At 38.7% G+C, this 18577-nt stretch overlaps 1 protein-coding gene across 3 annotated transcripts; it reads right to left on the bottom strand.

Annotated features, from left to right (window-relative positions):
• Positions 1-813: 813 nt before the first annotated feature.
• LOC104526122 (endophilin-A3) lies at positions 814-18221 on the bottom strand. 3 transcript variants are annotated; one of them, XM_010169492.1, is made up of 8 exons: positions 18156-18221; positions 16787-16859; positions 15111-15254; positions 13354-13487; positions 11798-11956; positions 8883-8986; positions 7534-7661; positions 814-1616 (listed from the first exon to the last, which is right to left on the bottom strand). In XM_010169492.1, the coding sequence occupies exons 1-8, from the start codon at positions 18162-18164 to the stop codon at positions 1411-1413; spliced, it is 957 nt and encodes a 318-aa protein (XP_010167794.1). In that variant the 5' UTR covers positions 18165-18221; the 3' UTR covers positions 814-1410. The 3 variants fall into 3 exon arrangements, with proteins under 3 accessions (XP_010167794.1, XP_010167795.1, XP_010167796.1); XM_010169493.1 differs by having other exon boundaries at positions 7507-7661; XM_010169494.1 differs by having other exon boundaries at positions 7507-7661; positions 13354-13386; positions 15202-15254; positions 18156-18212.
• Positions 18222-18577: the final 356 nt, after the last annotated feature.

Genomic DNA, 18577 nt, shown 5'->3' on the forward strand with positions numbered 1-18577 from the left:
TTCTTAGATGGAAGAGTTACCACACCTGTGATATACATGAAATTCTTTCCTCTCTAGGGAATGCTGTTTCAACTGGACTACAGAACCAAGTAGAGCTTGAAACTCTGAAGCTGGATTCAAGCCAGTTTGCCCATAAAGAGGTCAGCTCCCTTCTCATTGCTCTCTGTCTTGAACAGAGAGCAATTGGCAAAAGATTAACCTTCCTCTGGGGCTGCTGATTGTTTTGGTCATTGTTCCATTGACACTTACTAAGCAAAGCAGGAGAAGGATAACAAAACCAAATTCATTCTCTCTTTGTTTTGATAGTATTCAGATGCCTGAGTCTGTCCTGCACTTTGAGGTTTGTTGGTTGGGGGTTTTTTTGCACGTTTTTAGTTATAGCATGTCTTTCCTTCTCCACCTAGTCTTCTTTCTGCTCCACCTCCTTCAAATAAATAAAAAAGCAGATGTGTATTACTTCTCATTTGTTTGCAGTAGTTACCAGTAATACTCACCTATTTATTTCAGTGAACTTCTATACAAACCCTGTGGAGCTGGGATCAGCTTGTACTTAGTTCAAAGTAATTTTTTTCTTCTCCACATGCTAGAAGAAAATTTTCACAGATATTACAAATGCTACACAATCAGTAGGAAGAGAGCAAGATTATTAAAATTCCAGTGGCTGAGGTGTCATAAAACTAATACTTTGGCTTTTTTCATGCATTTTTAACATAGCATTGTTTTTTTTTCACTGAAAGCAAATACATTTACCAAAAGTGACCTCCAGCTCAAAAACAAATACCAGAACTACAGGAATAGAAGCAGCAACCACTGTTCTTACCCCACAGAAATATTTATTCAGTTTTGTCAGTAAATTATAGGAATTTTCAATGCTGAGAACTTGTACTTAGTACAACATCATCATCATCATATTGACAACAACCACTTTGCCTTTTGTCAACATACACTGTGACACATGGATATTAACTTGCTCACAATAAATTACAGTGTGATAGATGAAAGGAGCCTAAGGACATCAGTAACTTAGGAACTGGTTACAGTTAGCGTCACTCATGGTATTTTTAAAAATTGTTTTCAATAGTAAAATCATTGCAGCCAAAGATAAAAAAAATCCATGTACAATAATAGCAAGGAAATTCGGTTTTGGAGCAACAGTGAGCTACCAGTAAACACTTCAAACAGTGATCTTCAAGGCACAAAGCAAAAAAACTGGGTATGGGTTTTTTTGCAGGTTGATGGAATCAGGGAAGGTAAAATTTTTTTGAATATAAAATAAATACATTTTAAAAAGACGCATACAAAAGTCAGTAAGTCAGTCAAATAGCAAGGCTTTCACAGAATGCCACACTGACAGAACATTTGTGAATCCATTTCAGTCATGAAATCACATTCACAGCTTGAATGACACAATCACTGAGGCAAGGGAACCATCACTTCAACATAATTAATGGGGAAGAAGCCAGACTCTCCATTTAACATCCCCTCATACCAATTCTCATCAATCTGATTGGTCAAAGTTATGATGTCCCCTTCCTTAAACCCAAGCTCGCCTTCGTTTTCTGGCTCAAAGTCATAGAGAGCTTGGCAGCAAGGCTGATCCATGTGCACTGAAGAACCTGCCCCAATGACAGAAAAAAGCAAACCATATTAATAGAGCTTCACAGCATCCCACCAGCCACCAAACGTAAAGCAATGGGACAAAAAACAGTCCTGCTGTCATGAATTTCTCCCTCCCCCCACGATAGTTTTTCCATTGCTTTCATCTATTAACATACTGTCCTTCTAGATATAAAAAACCTTCCATATATAAAAAAATAATACTGGTGATAATTAGTTTAAACCATAATTCTGTTTCTCCCTTAGGTTCAGATGCTACCCTATTTTCATCCCTAGTTGCCTTCCCTTTCAGAAGGATGTTTATCTCAAACTGCTAGTTTGAGTAATCAGAATTGGTGGTGGCTAGAGGAAGTGGAAGGTTAGGAGTGAAGAAGTAGAAGAGTCAACAGGAGAAGTGACAAGTAATCATTGAAACAAACTGCACCACAGCAGACTGCTACTGCCAACACCTACCAGAGGTCGGGGCTCAGAGCCAGTCCTAGAACACTCGCCCACAGCCTGGGGGCAGCCACCTGGATTTTCCTGCTACAGTGTGTTTGCAGGAGCAAGGCTTCCACCCTCACCTCACTCGAGCAGTGACAGCTCCTGCGTTCAAATCCTTTGTTGTACATACCCTTCATCTGAACTAAAGCAAAGGTTATGCCAGGAACAATGGTACCTGTCAAACTATTTTATAGATGAAAGTGGTTTTCCGATACAGCATCTGGCTCTTGTGACTTAACACTGTTTGCCCTGCTATAAAAATCTTCATTCCAAATTACTCTTTTAAAATATCAATGGTACCATATGCAAATATAGTAGTAAGTACAGATATTTACAGGAAAACAAGTAAATATAAATATAAATTAAAGTACAAAACAATCGCTATTAGCAAAATAAGTTAACCTTGTAAATGCAGTCACCTTTTCAAAGATATTCTCATGAAGGGGCGTAATTGCCTTGGATTTGTGGTATGGATACATATGCGAGTTATTATTTAATTCATATTTATTAATAATAACTTATTTAATAAAATGTCATCTAATGTTCAAATTGTAAAGCTTAGCTCTGTGGCCAAGGACAAGCCAGAGGTTCAACTGAAGTTCAGCCATAACAGATTTTGAAGAACATATACAACATATCCAAGTAAAAGTCTGATAATTTAAAATATATTTATAAAGGAAGCAGAGGAGAAAAAACTTCATGCTGCTGCTATGTAAACAGTAGTAAAACACATTATAGTATGGCAGAGAACTCCAGAACACTCTGGTATTATGTTAAAGCAGTTAAACCTCGTAACTGCTAAGTTATTGAGCTTGTCTTATTTGCAACATTGCAACGATTCTCAGTCTAGTCTTGACTCTCCCCCAGCTACCACACCTTGAAGAATAATTTTCTTCTGAGTAAATCTGCACACGATTGGTAATGCAATACAGATATAATAGCTAAGATGTTAAAAATGCATACAGAAATGCATTTTAATCTGCTAATGATGCTAGTGGGCAGGAAACTATTGAAAAGTAACTGTTCAGGCATTGTCTAGTAACAGGAATTGGGATAATTCTCTTCAGGAAACCAACTGACAACTGTTCTGGTGATCAGTAAAGGAGAACAGGTGAAGGCATCTTTTTAATTGACAGTAATACAATCAGGGATAATATTCGGTGTTAAACCAAATTCAGAAGTAGGAATTACTTTTCTATATTGTGGGTATGTTTTATCCTTTATAACATCAGAAGAGAGCTTTTATTTATAACAATGGAAGAGAGCTGTTAACACAGAGATCTCCCTCAGCAAACCTCCCCAGAGCATTGCCGGAACAGTGCTGGACTAGTCCTCTGCCTGTGGAAGGCACAAGGTGGTGACAAAGTTTTACAAGAACAAACCGAATTATAGCTAGTCTAATACAATGACACAGGTGAAAGCCTGGTTCTGAACATATTTTTGCTGAAACAGTCCAAACACAAGAAAGAAGATAAACCACAGTTTCCCAACAAAAATGGACTGATTGCATTCAAAAATAGCCGAGTTATTTTCAGTCTTTACCAAGGTAGAACTGGTACCAGCTCACTGGAACTGTCAACAGCAGAAGGCAGCACTCTGAATAATTGACAAAATTTCTTGCTTTCACCAGCTGCTCTGATGGGGCTAATTATTCTTGCAAGCCAGTTAGTTTCTGACAGTAAGGTACCTGATATGAGATGGATCACATTTGGTTCATTTTAAGCTCCAAAGAACTGAAAAGAAATGTCTGGCAGCCTGGAAAGATTTTTAAATAATGGTCACAGCCAGTACAAGCAGTTTCAGTTCAGGCTGCAGGATCAGTCAAAGTCTTCATTAGAGTCAGGCAGCTGCTGCTACTGTATAATCCAATGAGACAAACCTTCCCTGACAAAGGTAATGGGGGCAGCGCTGCCTGACAGTCAGCAACACACACTTTAACATCACAGAAATGGTGACATGATTCCAGCCTTTTCCTGTCTATTAAATCCTTGCACATCCTTTCCCGTTGCAGAGATTTATGCTAAAGAAATTGCACTCTCTTTTTTTTTCCTGCAAACAGGGTTTATGTTAATTTGCAACACCATGCATGACTCCTTAATTTTTCCGGTTGTGCAGCTAAACTGCCACACTTCCCTGTCACATTCAAAGATGACTTGTCATTAATGTCACCACTCAAACCTGGACAGCACAAAAACCACCACAAAAACAGGTTAAGCAAGAAGCTGTCTGTGATTTCTGGAGTGTTACAGAATGAAACCAGAATGCCATTCAATGCTGGTTTGCTTTTTGGTTTGGTTAGTTGGTTTCCTTCCCCAAAGGGAGTTAATGTCTGTACCTGCATCTATTATGTCATCCAGACCATGCTGTATGCAATTGATAGCAAAATTGTACTTTAATAATCACAAACTAGAGCCTTGCTAAGATAATTAATCCAAGTCTCCTTCACAGCTGATGTTAGTAAACATTTAGATGCTTATGTTAAATTCTAGCACTTGGCAACCAGACCCACTTATTCTGTATCATAGTAAAACCTGACAAACAAAAAGAATTAAAGGCATGACATAACACAGCATTTAAAGAGTTCTAAAATGAGCCAGATGATTCTCATAGCCATGATTAATGAGGATAACAACGAATTACAGCAAAAGCACAGATTTGTTATCTATGGTTAATCAAAGCAGCTAAATAATTCACAACATTAAAATGATGTTTCTGTGAATCTAGCCCTGCAAACATGTGCAAGTCATTAGTAGTAAATAATCCTCATGTGTTAGGGATCATACAAAGGAAAATACTATTTCTGCTCCAAGAAGCTGATATGTAACTTGAAAAGCTATAATAAAACACAGGAAAAGCCATTTCAACACTCAGACCTGGACTGTGGTAGCTCAATGTATCTATCACAGCTTGCTTTGAACTGTCCTATTGATTTCCATGAGTTTGCTGAATACTAAGATACTACTTACCTTGAGTGACCGCATCAGAAATTAACGGTCTACATTTTGTTAGGGTCAATGTGTAAATAAGGGAAATTAAGCATGAAAGTACTTGTTTGTGTAGGATGAAGACGTCAGTTTTCTAAATGAAAAAAGGTGATCATGATGTTATCCCTCCCATCACATGGAAACTTTAAAAGATTTAGCTGTTTTGCTTAGAGCTGCCTGGATCACATTTCTAAATCACAGACCATAAATCTAATCTGTTTCATGATTCTGATTTTAAACAGGAACAGAAAGGTTTCCTCATTTACAAGCAGAGCATATTGAGCCCACTGCAGCTCCATATGGATAACTTTCAAGTATGGATCAGGAAGAGAAAGAAGAGAACGAACAATGATTTCGCTGACGATTGTACCTGCTGGGGAGGGTAAGCACAGCATCCACAGCTGCTTCAGGAGGAAAAAAATCACGATAGATGATCTTGATGATATTATTAGCCACACTAAGCGTAGCAAAAATTATTAAATATATCCCATTTCATCTCTTTCATGGTTGTTTTATTTCTTTTCCATTCTGACAGCACTGAACCAAACAGTAAGTGAAAACCCATCAGTTAGTGATATGCACGCAGTTGATGCAATAGTCCATGAATGGAATCAATGAATGGAAATGGCTTGCTCCTTCCTTATCTTAGTGATCAGTGATCATTTATTTTTTGTTCATTCACTGGATTTTAGCTCATTAAAACTGGCGTTTTTCTTTAACTAAGAGTCAGGGAGCAACCTTGAGAATTCATCTAGTCTGTCTTTCTCCTGGCAGCAGGACTGATTACCCTTAAAGGATATCTTAGATCAATTGCTTCATGGCAGTGATAGAGCACTATAATATGTGTGCTGTTTTATCTCTGGTTTGCTGCACTAGTTTATATACATATACCGAATCCAAATCTCCTTTCTCTGCTGCACATGCAAAGCAGAAAAAATAAAGCCTATATAACTTGACAAGTAATTGATAAGAGCCTAGAAATCTCATGCTGAATTTTTAATAAAGGTTGCTGTGTTTTTGTTACTTTCATCCAGACGTGCCGTGAAAATAATTAGAAAGTTACTGCTTGCTGCAAACATCGCCAGTGCTTTGAATGAAATGTGTCCTTGCATCACATCTTAGGAACCAGTGGTCTGAACTGAGAGGAATGTGCAAAGAGGGGTTTGTCTCTCTCTATCCCACATTTGACAGCAACACAAAACCGAAAAACGCTCTTAGCTTTCAGGCAACATGGGGAGCTTCACTAACACACCCTGAAGTAGCCTGAAGCACAGAAGAAACAAATTGAGGAATAAGATCTTGCTGGGTGGATTTATGCTGCCAAAGTGCTGCAAATCCCCCTCAGTGTGGCTTGTATAATAGCTTCACCTTGTAGCAGAGTGCAAGAAAATTAGAAAGATATTAGAAGGAGCATGATGTTATAGCTCCAAGCTTTATTCTTTCACCTTGACTTCTCTTATTTCTCTCCCAACAACCTTTAGAAAGGAACAAGACTGGAGGGAAGAAGAAATTGGAGAGTGCAGGTAAAAATTTTTTTAAAAACTTCAGAAAAAAATCCTAGATACTATGCCAAGTAGCGAAGGGAAACTTTGGCTCACTGCTGCCCCTCTATATTCCTTAAAAATAATGGTTACAGAAAAAATTGGCTTTTTCATTCTGTTTTCTTTGCATATTGTTGTAATTTTTTTTGTGTGTGTGGTTTGGGTTTTTTTTAATTGGTCTTCTACACACTGTAGACATTAAGAAGACAGGACAAAATAATTTTATTCATGAAATAAGAAAAAGCTACTTCAATGAGTAGTGTAACCTTACTAATTATCATCCACACAACTTTCAAAGACTTTCAACAGTTGATTTTTTTTTTTTTTTTTGTGGAATCAGGGCCTAATCAGAGGAAGGGATCCTACCCCCACACCAATAGATACTTAAGTACTTCAGTTCATAAATGTACACACTTTGGTGCATACTTTAGGGGACAGTAAAGTAAAATGTGCTCATAAAAACAGTAAGGGTGGAAGTCATCTCTGAATTTTATATGGCTAATAGTTAAGATCCCGAGTACTGATTATTTATGGTCTCAGAGAAATTAGCATTTGGAGATATTCCAGACAGTGATCTAACACACCCACCTTAACGCATCTGTCTTTGCAAGAAATCAACTGTTTTCTGCAAGTGCCTCTCCCTCTCTCTCCTCCCACCCTCAGTGGCAATACCTGACCTAAAAGACCAAGCAGAATGCCACACTTAAATTTCAGATGGGCAAGAGACTGTTGAGAGGAATCCTGCTTCACAATTCCATTTCCAAATCTGGAAAGCAAACTGGAGTCAGATGCAGGGATACTGATGCCTCATGGATCCATTATTCTCATGGTACAAGCAACACCTCAAGCTCAAGGAACAATCTGGCAAAGCATCCATCGACATGTTAATTCTGTGTCCATAGGCTTACCTGATGATTTTATGGAAGAACTATAGGCAATCCCATTGTGCTGCTCATTATCACCAATTTCCAGAGTTGTCGTTATTACAGGCTTTGGCTTAAATTCACGTTTAGGCCGACTAGATGCTACATTTATTCTAGAACACAGAGGAGAGTAACAAGAAATTTAGGTAAAGGAAGGGCTACTTACAGAGCTTCCACTCAGGCTTAGCACTTTGGTGTTTGAAAGGTGGGGAAAAAAACCCTTCTGTTTTGGTTTGGGGGGGGTAGGAGGGGTGTGGAAGGAGGGCAAAAGGGCAGGTTTATTCACTAAAAGCTCCTCAATTCTCCTGCAGTATTTGAATTTCAGCACGTCCCTATTTTATTTAATGCTTTGGTTCTGCTGACAGAGGCATAAAGCCTAACAGCCCGAGTTTGAGAAGTGCTGAGTATCCACAGCTGCCACAGAGTTCAGCAGAAGTTCCAGGAATGAGCTTCCTGGAAAGCTCAACTGCAAATGACATATGCAGAAACCCAGCCAGGACAGAGGCCCAGGGACTGCATCTCACACATTGCCTTTTTATTAGAGAAAATGGGAAACAACCATTTGGTCAGCAACAACTGTCTCAATATCTCTTCCTGTGCATGCACGTGCCCCAGCTGAGACCTCCTTGTCTCACTGGCCCCTCCAGCTGAGATGGTGCAGGGTGTCTACAGACACAGCCACCCCTATGCTAATACTTAGGGCCACCATGTCCACCCTGATCTCAGGAAAGCCCCAAACAGTTATTTCAACTCCATGACTGTAATGGTAACCTGTGCTATGGTGACATTCAGGTTATTTACATCTCCTGTTCTCTGCGTCACGTGTAACACATTAACGACAGCAGCATTTTTTTCTTCTATTAGGATGACACAAAGTATCTGGGCCTTTCCTAAGTGCATTACACCACAGCTTATGTTCCTAGCCAGCTGGCTATTTCCTTACTCTGCTGCCTAATTTTGTTATACCCCTTAATCTCAATGAAAATAGGCCAACTTCTTAGCAAAGCTTCCAAAACACAACTCAAAGCATGCAAGTTTAAATAAACCTACAAAAAAAATAGAGGCTCTCCTGATTAACCTCCACAGATGTGAGTGAGAGATTCTGCACACACTCAGCTTTCTGGGCAGATGCTGCGTTACATTAAAGGCTCGCAGCGCAGCAAGAAGTTGCCAGGTGGCAATGGTTTAAAGCAATGAAGTCCAGTAAGGCACAGAGTGCAGCAAATGTGCATCTGTGAGATGGTGCTACAAGATCTGTTGCTTCAGTGACTCTTCACATTTATGAACCTCAGCTGCAAAAAAGGTTCAAAGTTTTCTGATGGATTCAGTCTTACCGGTTTTGCAGCTTGCTCTGCAGATCCTCCAAAATTTCTGAGGATTGTTTATGGTAATCTAGTGCTGCTTCTACAAACACAGCCAACTGGCTAACTTGTTCTACCTGAAATATAGAGAGGAAAATAGTTGTAAGGAGTCTGCAGGACATTCAGCTGAAGAATAAACAAACATCATTCAAAACAGACCTGGTATCTCAAAAGACCATGATACCTTGTGGATACTATTAAAAAAGAGCATATGTGATTCTATCACAGAAATTGCCAGTTGGAAACTGAACAAAACTGAGGTGTAACTTCTAGTTCACTAACACAGGGCTGGGTCCTTGAGTCATTTCCTTTCACAATGTGCAAATCCCTTCTGCTTTCAACTTCCAAGCCAGCTGTCTGTCAACACTCAAGCCTGAAACAGTTAAAAGGACATGACCCCTTAGCAGGTGAAAGAGAGGCTTTTCTGATCAGTAATGTCAGAAGAAATTACCCTGTGACAGCCCTTATGACTCAGACCCATTAGTGTTTATTAGCAATGTTTATAAACTACAGTTCTGAAATTATCTGGACTTACCTCACTAGGTGGCAGCATTTAGAAACCAATAAATGAAACATTTATCTACTTGGATTTATAAAGTATCAGCCAACCATTCAAAAATATGAATGCTGAGGAAAGGGAAAATGTGAAGAAGAAAGAAAAATCAAAATGTTTTTATTCACAAGGTAACAAATAATCTCATTCTCTTAACACAAACTGAAAAGTTTAAGCTGTACTGGGAATGGAGCAGTAACAGGTATTTATTTGTCCTCTTCCTTTAAGACAACATTAAGAAGACCCCCAAGAAGTCTGACATGTTTCCATTCCATCATGATGTATTCAGACACTGGATCACAAGAAAATATCCAAGTAAAACTGTCTGCAAATGTTTTATGGATCTATGGCAATTTTGTGCTATACTTTGTCTGCTTTTACTTGGTTAAAAAGATTGTTAGAAATTCTGCTGGGACTGCAAGAGAGCCAGACCTTGTCACATGGCATACAGAAATGAAATTCACAGAACCAAATCAACAGTTGATACAATTCCATCACAATCAGAAAAGAGTTAATGTAAACCAGCTGAGGATGATGCACAAAGTGTTTAGACAGGGTGGTCGGAGAAAATGGATAGACAGAGACTGTCCAAACAAGACGACTAAGAGCCTGGAGGGATATGAAAGTGTGGGTTAGGAGAAGAGAGAGACTGGGAAAGAGCCAGAGAAACTTGAGGGACTAAAAGCCACTTAACAAGAGAAGCCTGGGACCAGCTGAGTGGGAAAGGCAGGAAGATGGATCTGATAAAAAGTGCATGCAACAGTGTCTATGTGGGAGGTCTGGAACTTGCTCTGCAAAAACCTGAGAAAGATACCTGGTTCAGGACTGAGCCTGGGAAAGGCACCTGGCAAGGTGGCTGGGAACCAGGGCAAGGAGACCAAGAAAGGGAGACATTTGGGGAACTGGAAAGGATGGGAAGGAAGCAATTGCAGTTCAGATCTCTGCAAACCCAGTGAGACAGTCTGGGGTCAGACAACAAGGCTGTAATGAGAAGTTTGAGGAGGACAGACAGACTGGATCAACAAGGAAAATGGAAGGGAAGGAGCACAGACTTTTCTTTAAACAGCAGCCATAGAAAGTGGGTATGGAAAAAAAACCTCAGTGAGAAATACAGTTTGCTCCCTCCCAAAGGCAGATTAGTTAGACTATAACGTATAACTCATCAGTTCTCTAGTGGCTCAGCTAAACCATTTTAATCCATGCATGTTTTATCCTCAGTTTGGTGCTTTAACTAATGATAATGATTGAAACATTTCTCAGCTGCTTATGCAAGGCAGAATTATAAAACATATACACTGCAACCGAGCAGTTGGTAGAGCCTAGAGTGGAACAGCGTGCTGGAATTGCTGATAGAGGATATTACAATTTTTGTTGCCCTCATAGAACTTGCACTGGTAAAACAGCAAGAGGCTTCCTGACTTACACACTGCTGCAACCAACATGTCTCACTCACAAACAGTTTAGGAGCCACAAGCTAGTTTATAACTCGCCATTACACGGGTGTGCATAGAGGAAGTAGTTGCTTGCAGTTAAATATTCCCACTTAACAGCTCCTCCTTGTTGCAAGACAGCACACTTCTTACTTTGTAAGTGTGTTTTCTGTGATGCTGCATCTAAAGGAGAAGAGAAAGCTTTGGAATAGGCCCAAATAGGTCTGGTTCTCTTTTCCTACATTTCCATGATTACACGGGAGAATGCACATCCTGCTATTCCTCTGTGTGTGGACAGGAGAGAGTGTTATCCTGAATGACCACAGCTGCTCCTTATTTAGATATAATTTCATGATGGACTTAGACTCTGAGCCAAAGTCCAGGTACCTGAGCCCAAGCCACAAACTCACTCTATGGAGTAATTTTCAGAGCCAAATAGTAGTAATAATGATTTTCAGAGGTAAAATCATTCAGATTTCAAATCAGCAGTAAAAGTTTTGACTATAAGTTAAGAAATTCAGAAAGCATTGGGTACATACCCTTGCTCATAGTTTCAGCAGCAGTTTTGTGACTATATTAATCTCCCAACCTTCTCCCTCCTACTGATCAAACTGCATTCTACTCTCAGATAGTTCATTGTTCATAGATGATAAAACTGCTTAAGACCTCTGTGACAATCTTGTCTGAGCCACTGTATCTCCAGAAGAAATTCCTGAATTCTTGAGTTCTCCCATTTACAGCTGTGCATTATGTTCCTCTCGGACAGGAGGTGAAAAGAGGAAAGAGGCATACTTCCTGCTTTCAGACCTTACCTCTCATGAAGGATGGGACAGGCTTTATCCAATCCCACACACATTGCCCTCCTGGATGTACTGCAGGAAACAAAAAATGCAGGACAGACTTACATCATTTTCTAAGAAATTGAACATGCTTCTTTCAGCCAGTTCCTTTGACTCTTCAAATTTTTCTACTGCTTGTTTAACTTCTTCATCTGGTATCTTTCCAAGACGCTTCTTTTTATAATCATAATCCAAACGGCGTCCTTCTAGTTTCTTCAAATGATGCTAAATAAGACAGAGCATTTATAAGAAGGTCCAAACAGGACATGCCCAAACACACACAGTGATTTAAGGAAATTTTGGTTATGGATGCAAAAATATGCAGAATCAAAGAAATACAGGGCTCAGAAACTATCCAGTCCATCCCTTTGATCTAATGCAGCATCAGGTAAGTCTAGGACTATATACATGAATTAAATTTTAAACTGTATAGACTTTAAATAAAAGGATTTGTTAACACCTGGGGAAATGGCTATCTTGATTTGCTAAGCTTAGGCAGCCAACTCAGACTTAACTATATGTTCAACACCTCAGATTATCTAAATGAGAAGCAGGATCCAATCTAAGTATGTGTGTGTCCTAATATTCTATATTTAATTCAATTTTACTTCTTGACTTGTTTGCAACATGACAGCTAAAAGGTAAAGGCTTATTTTCCCCTCTCATTCCATAAGCAGTGCTCCAACAAATCTTGTATTCTTGCTTTCTTTGTTAGGTGTCAACTTGACACTTCTATCTGATATAACTACACAAGCTTTTCTGTTGCCAAAAATCATGGGACTGACAGACTTACAGAATGGACTTAAAGTGACAGCAGAAAATGCTCCTTAAAGCTAAAGTCAAACAATTTCATCAGTTCAGAAGAAATATAACTGAAAACAGTTATGTATCATAGGAGACAGCTACAGACATCAAGACATTACGTGTATCTTTTTGCTATGCTTTCCATACCCATTTATGTGTAAACAAATAAACTAACTTTCATTTCTGCATCTCATCAGTTTTAACTTGCTTATCACCCAAGTTTATTGGAATCAACACGCTCAGACAGAGACTGGCTTTCTTTCAGCTGGCACACTGTAAACAAAAGCACTGAAAATCTTAACTCTAAAGGTTAAAAATGTGTTCCTCAGCTTCCTATATTTTTCCTATAGCAGCATATGGCACTTCAACATCTTATGGCACTTTTCAGATCATTCTGTGACTGCCCTGAATAGCCTTTTTCAACAGTTGTATTCATCCTCCAACGCCAAAGAGCTTTAGGCTGACAAATACAGCAAGATAGGATAATCAGTCGCAGTAAATCACAGCCCACTCAAATGTTCACAAGAATTAATAAAAATGTCAGTTAAAAAAAAATAACAGAAAACCAAAGAATATAATTTTTTTCACTCTCCTTCTTGTACTGAATTTACAAGCAATATAGCAAATTGAGTAAGTTAGACAAGTAAGAAACAGCCAGGCATTGACTTTAAGCAGGTTTCATCACTGTTTTGTTAGACAGACAAACTTAAATGCAGTTAAGTTATTTACCTTATTGCTTTCAAGAAAAATGTCTCAAGGAAGTAGAATTCGATTGACTCTGATTACTGATAAGTGAAGCTTCACCCTGGAAAACTTACCCCAATCTCTTTTAAATCTTTGTCCTGCAATAACTGTAGAGGATCAATAAAATTTTGTTTGACATTAATATCAAGTGAGTCCTTCACCTCTGCCATTTGCTTCATGCTCTCACCAGCATCCAGTAGTGCGAGGCCTATGGTAAAGAAGAGGCTACTTATATCTCAATACATGTAAAACCAGAAAATTTGTCTTATGAAACAGCTATTTCAAATAGGTATCTTTGTATCTGCTGCAGGCCCTTTAAGGGTAAAAATAATGCAGGCTATGCACTTGCCTGTCCCCTACAGAAAACTAGAAATGGAAAATTTTTGTTCCAAAGTATACATTTTCTCTTCCCTGAAGGGTATCAGGGGAAAAAAATAAAACCAACTATTTTCCCTGCTGTATTTGCATAGGTTACAAACCTCCTCCACTTTGAGAACTGCAAACCAAGCTGATTAATTTGTACAACTTTAGTGATATTATTAAATACACAAAAAGTGAGTAACTTCTTAATCACCAAATAATGTTTTACAGCTTCCTCACATACAGTGTGCTTTTTTTTCCCCAAGCCTTTTGGTCAAAATTGTTGCTGCTTCTTTAAAACCGCCTATTTAGCATAGCTGTATACTTTATTAAGCATGTAAGTATCACCAGGCAGAACAGTGTTTGAAATGTTCTTTCCCCTTTCTTAGTTTCATTTAGTACCTCTGCCGCTTTTGCAAAAACACCCAGCTCACAGATGAGTTGTGCCACTTGACTCTGTGAGGAGAATAAATGAGTCTTTAGCTATCAGCAGCATCTTTCCCTGTGCAGCACTCACTTGGGCTCGAGCGCAAGGTCCCTACGCCTACATAGCTGTTTCTATTTCAAGACAAGCCCTGTGTGTAAAATTGCAGATATTAACCACAGTACATAACAAAGCCAGCTAGTTCTGTATTGGCTTCTGCACGCGGTCCCAGCCCATACCACTCACTTCTAGCTCTACTCCCCTCTCTTTCCCCAAACCAGGATTCTCCTTTTCTCATTTATTTCTCCCTGATTCTCTCTCTAATCCCAGCCATATCAACAAGCACCCACTGAGTAGCTCTGTGACAACACTTCAAATCCATTCCAGTCAAGCCCACACACTATGCATGCTCACCAAGCAAGGCCTCTAGCAAGATTTTGGCTGTGAAGTACCTATGTATCTTGAGAGGAAATAGGTAAGGTTTGCTTTACCAAAGAATTGTAGCATGGCCAAGCTATAGTTCATTTTCATGAAAACAAGAATATGCATATTTAAGCTGCACTGCTCCAAAGCAAAGAAATACCAGATCATTATTTTTAAAAAATAAAAAAATTAAAAAAAATAAAGCCCAAACCAAAATCATCCAAAGTTACTGGTTTGGGGTTTTTTTTAATGAGAATTTTTTTTCCTTAGTTTACTTCTCAAATATAGGGTAACCATTTTTATTTAAAGGTTAAAGAAATACAGTGCATCTAAGAATCACCCTAAATTATTTAGGTTTGGCAACTTAGAAACTAAAGTGGTTATGGTAATAACATGAATCATCAGATAGCATCAGCAGTAGTGTTTTGAAATCCACCTGCAATAGAGGTAGACAAATATGCAGAAGCATCATGTTTTGTTAATTATATCAATCACCCCTTGATCACTACTGCACTTAACTTGCCCTCTTACCTGCAGTAGCTATTTACATAGGTTATGTCCCTGAGTAACATTCTGCAAAGAACTTTATGCTGAAATATTCACAGAGGAGATACACAAACTCACCAAACATAGAATCATCGCCAAGCTCTCTGCCATACCGTATCATGCAGTCTCCTAGGAGTCCCTCTGTCTGGGGATAGCCTGTGGTTTTCACTTGTCCTCTGATCTTTGACATAGTGTTCAGCATTCCCAGCTTGGCTCTGTATGCTAAGGACATAAGAAAAGAACAAAAGTTATAAAAACACTTTTAAAACTAATATATTCAAAGCAGTAAATCATTTAACAAGCAATGTTATGAAGCAAGTCACTAAGCTGGTCTGTAGATTCACAAGTTTTTTGTTGTCAGTACTTCACAGTCAGAAGTTGAAATAAGATTCCATTTAACAATATGGGTCATATGAAACTGGTTTTTATTCCCAACTGAATGAGCATCATTTCTCCAAGCAGATATATAATGGGAGAGCTTGTCATCTTCTGTGGATATTCACCAGAACTCACATTCCTTTGAATATTCCTTCTTGTGAACTCCTTGATTATAAGTATTGCAGAAAGCAAACACAGAATAGATACAAACACAGCCAAAGCCAATTTCATGCTCTCTCTCTCTCCCTTTTGCTTGCAAGAACTTTGCAGAACTTCCCCCTGCTCTTTTTTTTTGTTGTTGTTGGTTTTTTTTTTCCTTTTTTCTTTTCCTCCAGTAATCAAGACAGTGGAAATTTATTCTGCAGATGGCCTGGTATATACAAATTAATTTACTGTTATCTTGCATGTATCATGACAAAAACATGCATTTATTCTGGGAGATTTTTTCCAATCTACTCCTTACTATTATCACTCAACAGCTTCTTCAACACAGTAGCGGCCATGGGCAGGGCATTCCTCAGGAACATGGACGATGGTAACTAGCTTCATCTTGTGCATGCCAGCTGGGCCTTGGTGAAGGACTGAATCTTTCCATCCTTATATAACCCATTAAACTTCTTCAGGGACGTGCATCTCATAAGGTACCCAACTAGAGACGGCTATCTCTGAAGTCACTGGTGTAGCTGACTAAACAGGAATTCAGTCAGTTCTCAAAAAATGAAGGTTCTTCCAACAGCTGGTTTGGACAGTGAATCAAAGTTATAAGAGATAAACTTTGTGACTGACTACAGATGTAAATGCATCTCCTTTCCTGTTTCTTAAAACAAGATTTTCAAAACCTCAATTAACTGATGATCCAAACATCCACTGAGATATAGCAGTGTCTAGAAAATGCAAAGCCTCATTCAAACATCAGGTAAGCAAGTAACAGCCCTCTTCCCATGGCTACATAACCACCAGAACCTCTGATGGCATCAGCCTATGAGTTAAATTCAGTGACTTTTGATATCTCTGCTAAAAAATACCTGTCAAATACTAAAATCACTTTAGGGTTCCATATTCCACTCCAGGAAATCCAGCACAGATATGAACACAGGCGCTGTACCACAGGCCCAAGCTGTCAAGACATGTCATGCATGTGCAACCTACACATGCCCAGTAAACCAGATGCACTATGTGCTGCAAGTTGAACACATCCCGGATCAGACTTACCGCATATAAACTCTACAGTTGTTCACTGCACACACAGGTAAAGTTCCCTAGGACACCCAGAAGCCTCACAATGATGATTTAATTAGCTTTTATTTACCTAGGATGAATTTCCAAGTAAGAAGACAATGTTCAGCAAAATCCAACACCTATTGTTCCTATCCTACCTGGATTTGGCTGAAGATACTCTGTGGATTTGGACAGAAGCTCTGCTACAGCTTTATTAGTAACATCAATTTTCTGAAAAAGAAAAGTAACACAGTTGGCAAAAAGCAAATCAATTACTAAAAAGTGTATCATTTTATTAGACATAATATACTATTCTAGATTCATGATTCTCTAGATTCATTCTAGAGAATGAAATTTTATTTAAAATACAGCAAATGTTGTAGCTTGAAATAAATAGCCACATCATAGTTATGACAGGATTTTACCAAAAACATATTCATTGGCAGGTAGTACCGGGAAGGAGAGAAGGTTTATATCATAATGTAGGCATGCCTTTCCAGCCCATCAGTCTTGACTACTGTTTACACATCCTAGACTACAATTTTCCTGCCAGCCCAACAGTTGTTACTAAGACTGCTTTTCTCTACAGGTGAAAAAGACTGGACATATCCCTCACAATCTTGGGGTCATAGCCATTTAAAGCAGTAGTGTGCACTGTCTTCCCATTTAATAGTTTCTAAAATGCTAGAAAAAAAATCACATTTCTGGTATGTTGCCCTTTTCCTCCCTCTATGGCACATTATTTTTCCCCTTATAATGCAGATAAAGGAAATAATTATTCTGTAGCCAAAGAAAATGAAACCTAGAAACCTTTTTATATCATAAATTCAAAAGTGCATGTTGGTAAGAAAAAAAAAAGCAACAAACCAACAACTAATGCAAGACTTTTTACCTCAATCTGCCAACAATAAAAGCTGTGACCTAGGTCTACTATGAACATTAAAAAATACACAGAAAGCCAAAGGTAATTAAAAAAAACCCACATAAAAGCTGAGAAAGCAGAAACTGGCAGTAACATTTTTTAATTTGCCACAACAACCAATAAGAGAATAGCAAACATCTCAATTTCCACAACAATTAATGTAAATTTCTAAACATCAATTTAAACTAAGAAATATAATTCTGTATCAAAAGAAAATCTGACCCTAGGAGTTAGATTTTTATCATTAACAGTATCAGATAGGAAGGCTTTGTGATATTTACAAAGACACTTGACACTGAAGTCTCCAGTCTCTCCAATCTCCCACGCAGACAGAGGAGAAAGGCCCTGCCTGATGCTCTGCACCATTCTTGGAGAAGTTTCTCTTCCCTGTTGAGAGGTGTCGGTGGAACCTGCTGCCCCTGATCAGACAGCCTCTGTGGATGTCTCTTCATCCTTGGCTGAGCTGACAAGGCTCAAGGACAAATTTGCACTTATCCTTATGTATTTCTGTTCGGAAGCATATGGTGGGGTCGTCCCCCTGCCCCCAGGTAAATCTACAATACCATTCTATCACGTAATATTGAAAAACAGGTTACTTTCCTTACCCTTTCCATCTCTTGAAATTCTTCATCTAACTTTGTTCCTTCTGCGCCACTTATTTTTTCACTGAACAACTGTAAAAAGATAAATTTAACAACAACAAAAAAAAGCATGATTATTTACGATTATTTAATTACAGAAGAAGTATCTCTAAGAGTCACAGAAATTCACTCCAGATTAGAAAATATGCAGCAACCATTTGAAGCCATTGTGCAAGAGAAGTGTAACCTTAGTCTTGGAAGCAAAGCACTCGTTTCAAGAGAGATAAAGATACAAAGGCATAACTGACACTGCAGACTTCGGGCACAAGGACCAGAGTTTGACTGCAGGTAAATCCAGAGTATGTCAAGTGTGTCCCTCCAGCTCCGTACTTCTGAGTACCTTCTAGTCCTGTATGCCGTTAGGTTCAGGGATACAGCTCCCATTC

Source organism: Antrostomus carolinensis, unplaced genomic scaffold, assembly GCF_000700745.2.
Source record: "Antrostomus carolinensis isolate BGI_N321 unplaced genomic scaffold, ASM70074v2 scaffold20536, whole genome shotgun sequence".
NCBI classification, from domain to species: Eukaryota; Metazoa; Chordata; class Aves; order Caprimulgiformes; family Caprimulgidae; genus Antrostomus; species Antrostomus carolinensis.

Coding starts and splice junctions, on each gene's coding strand:
- LOC104526122 (XM_010169493.1), bottom strand. Junction 15,255..16,786: donor GTATCTTCAGCCAAATCCAG/GTAGGATAGGAA, acceptor TTATGTCCTTAG/CATACAGAGCCAAGCTGGGA. Junction 13,488..15,110: donor TGGCGATGATTCTATGTTTG/GTGAGTTTGTGT, acceptor TCTTTACCATAG/GCCTCGCACTACTGGATGCT.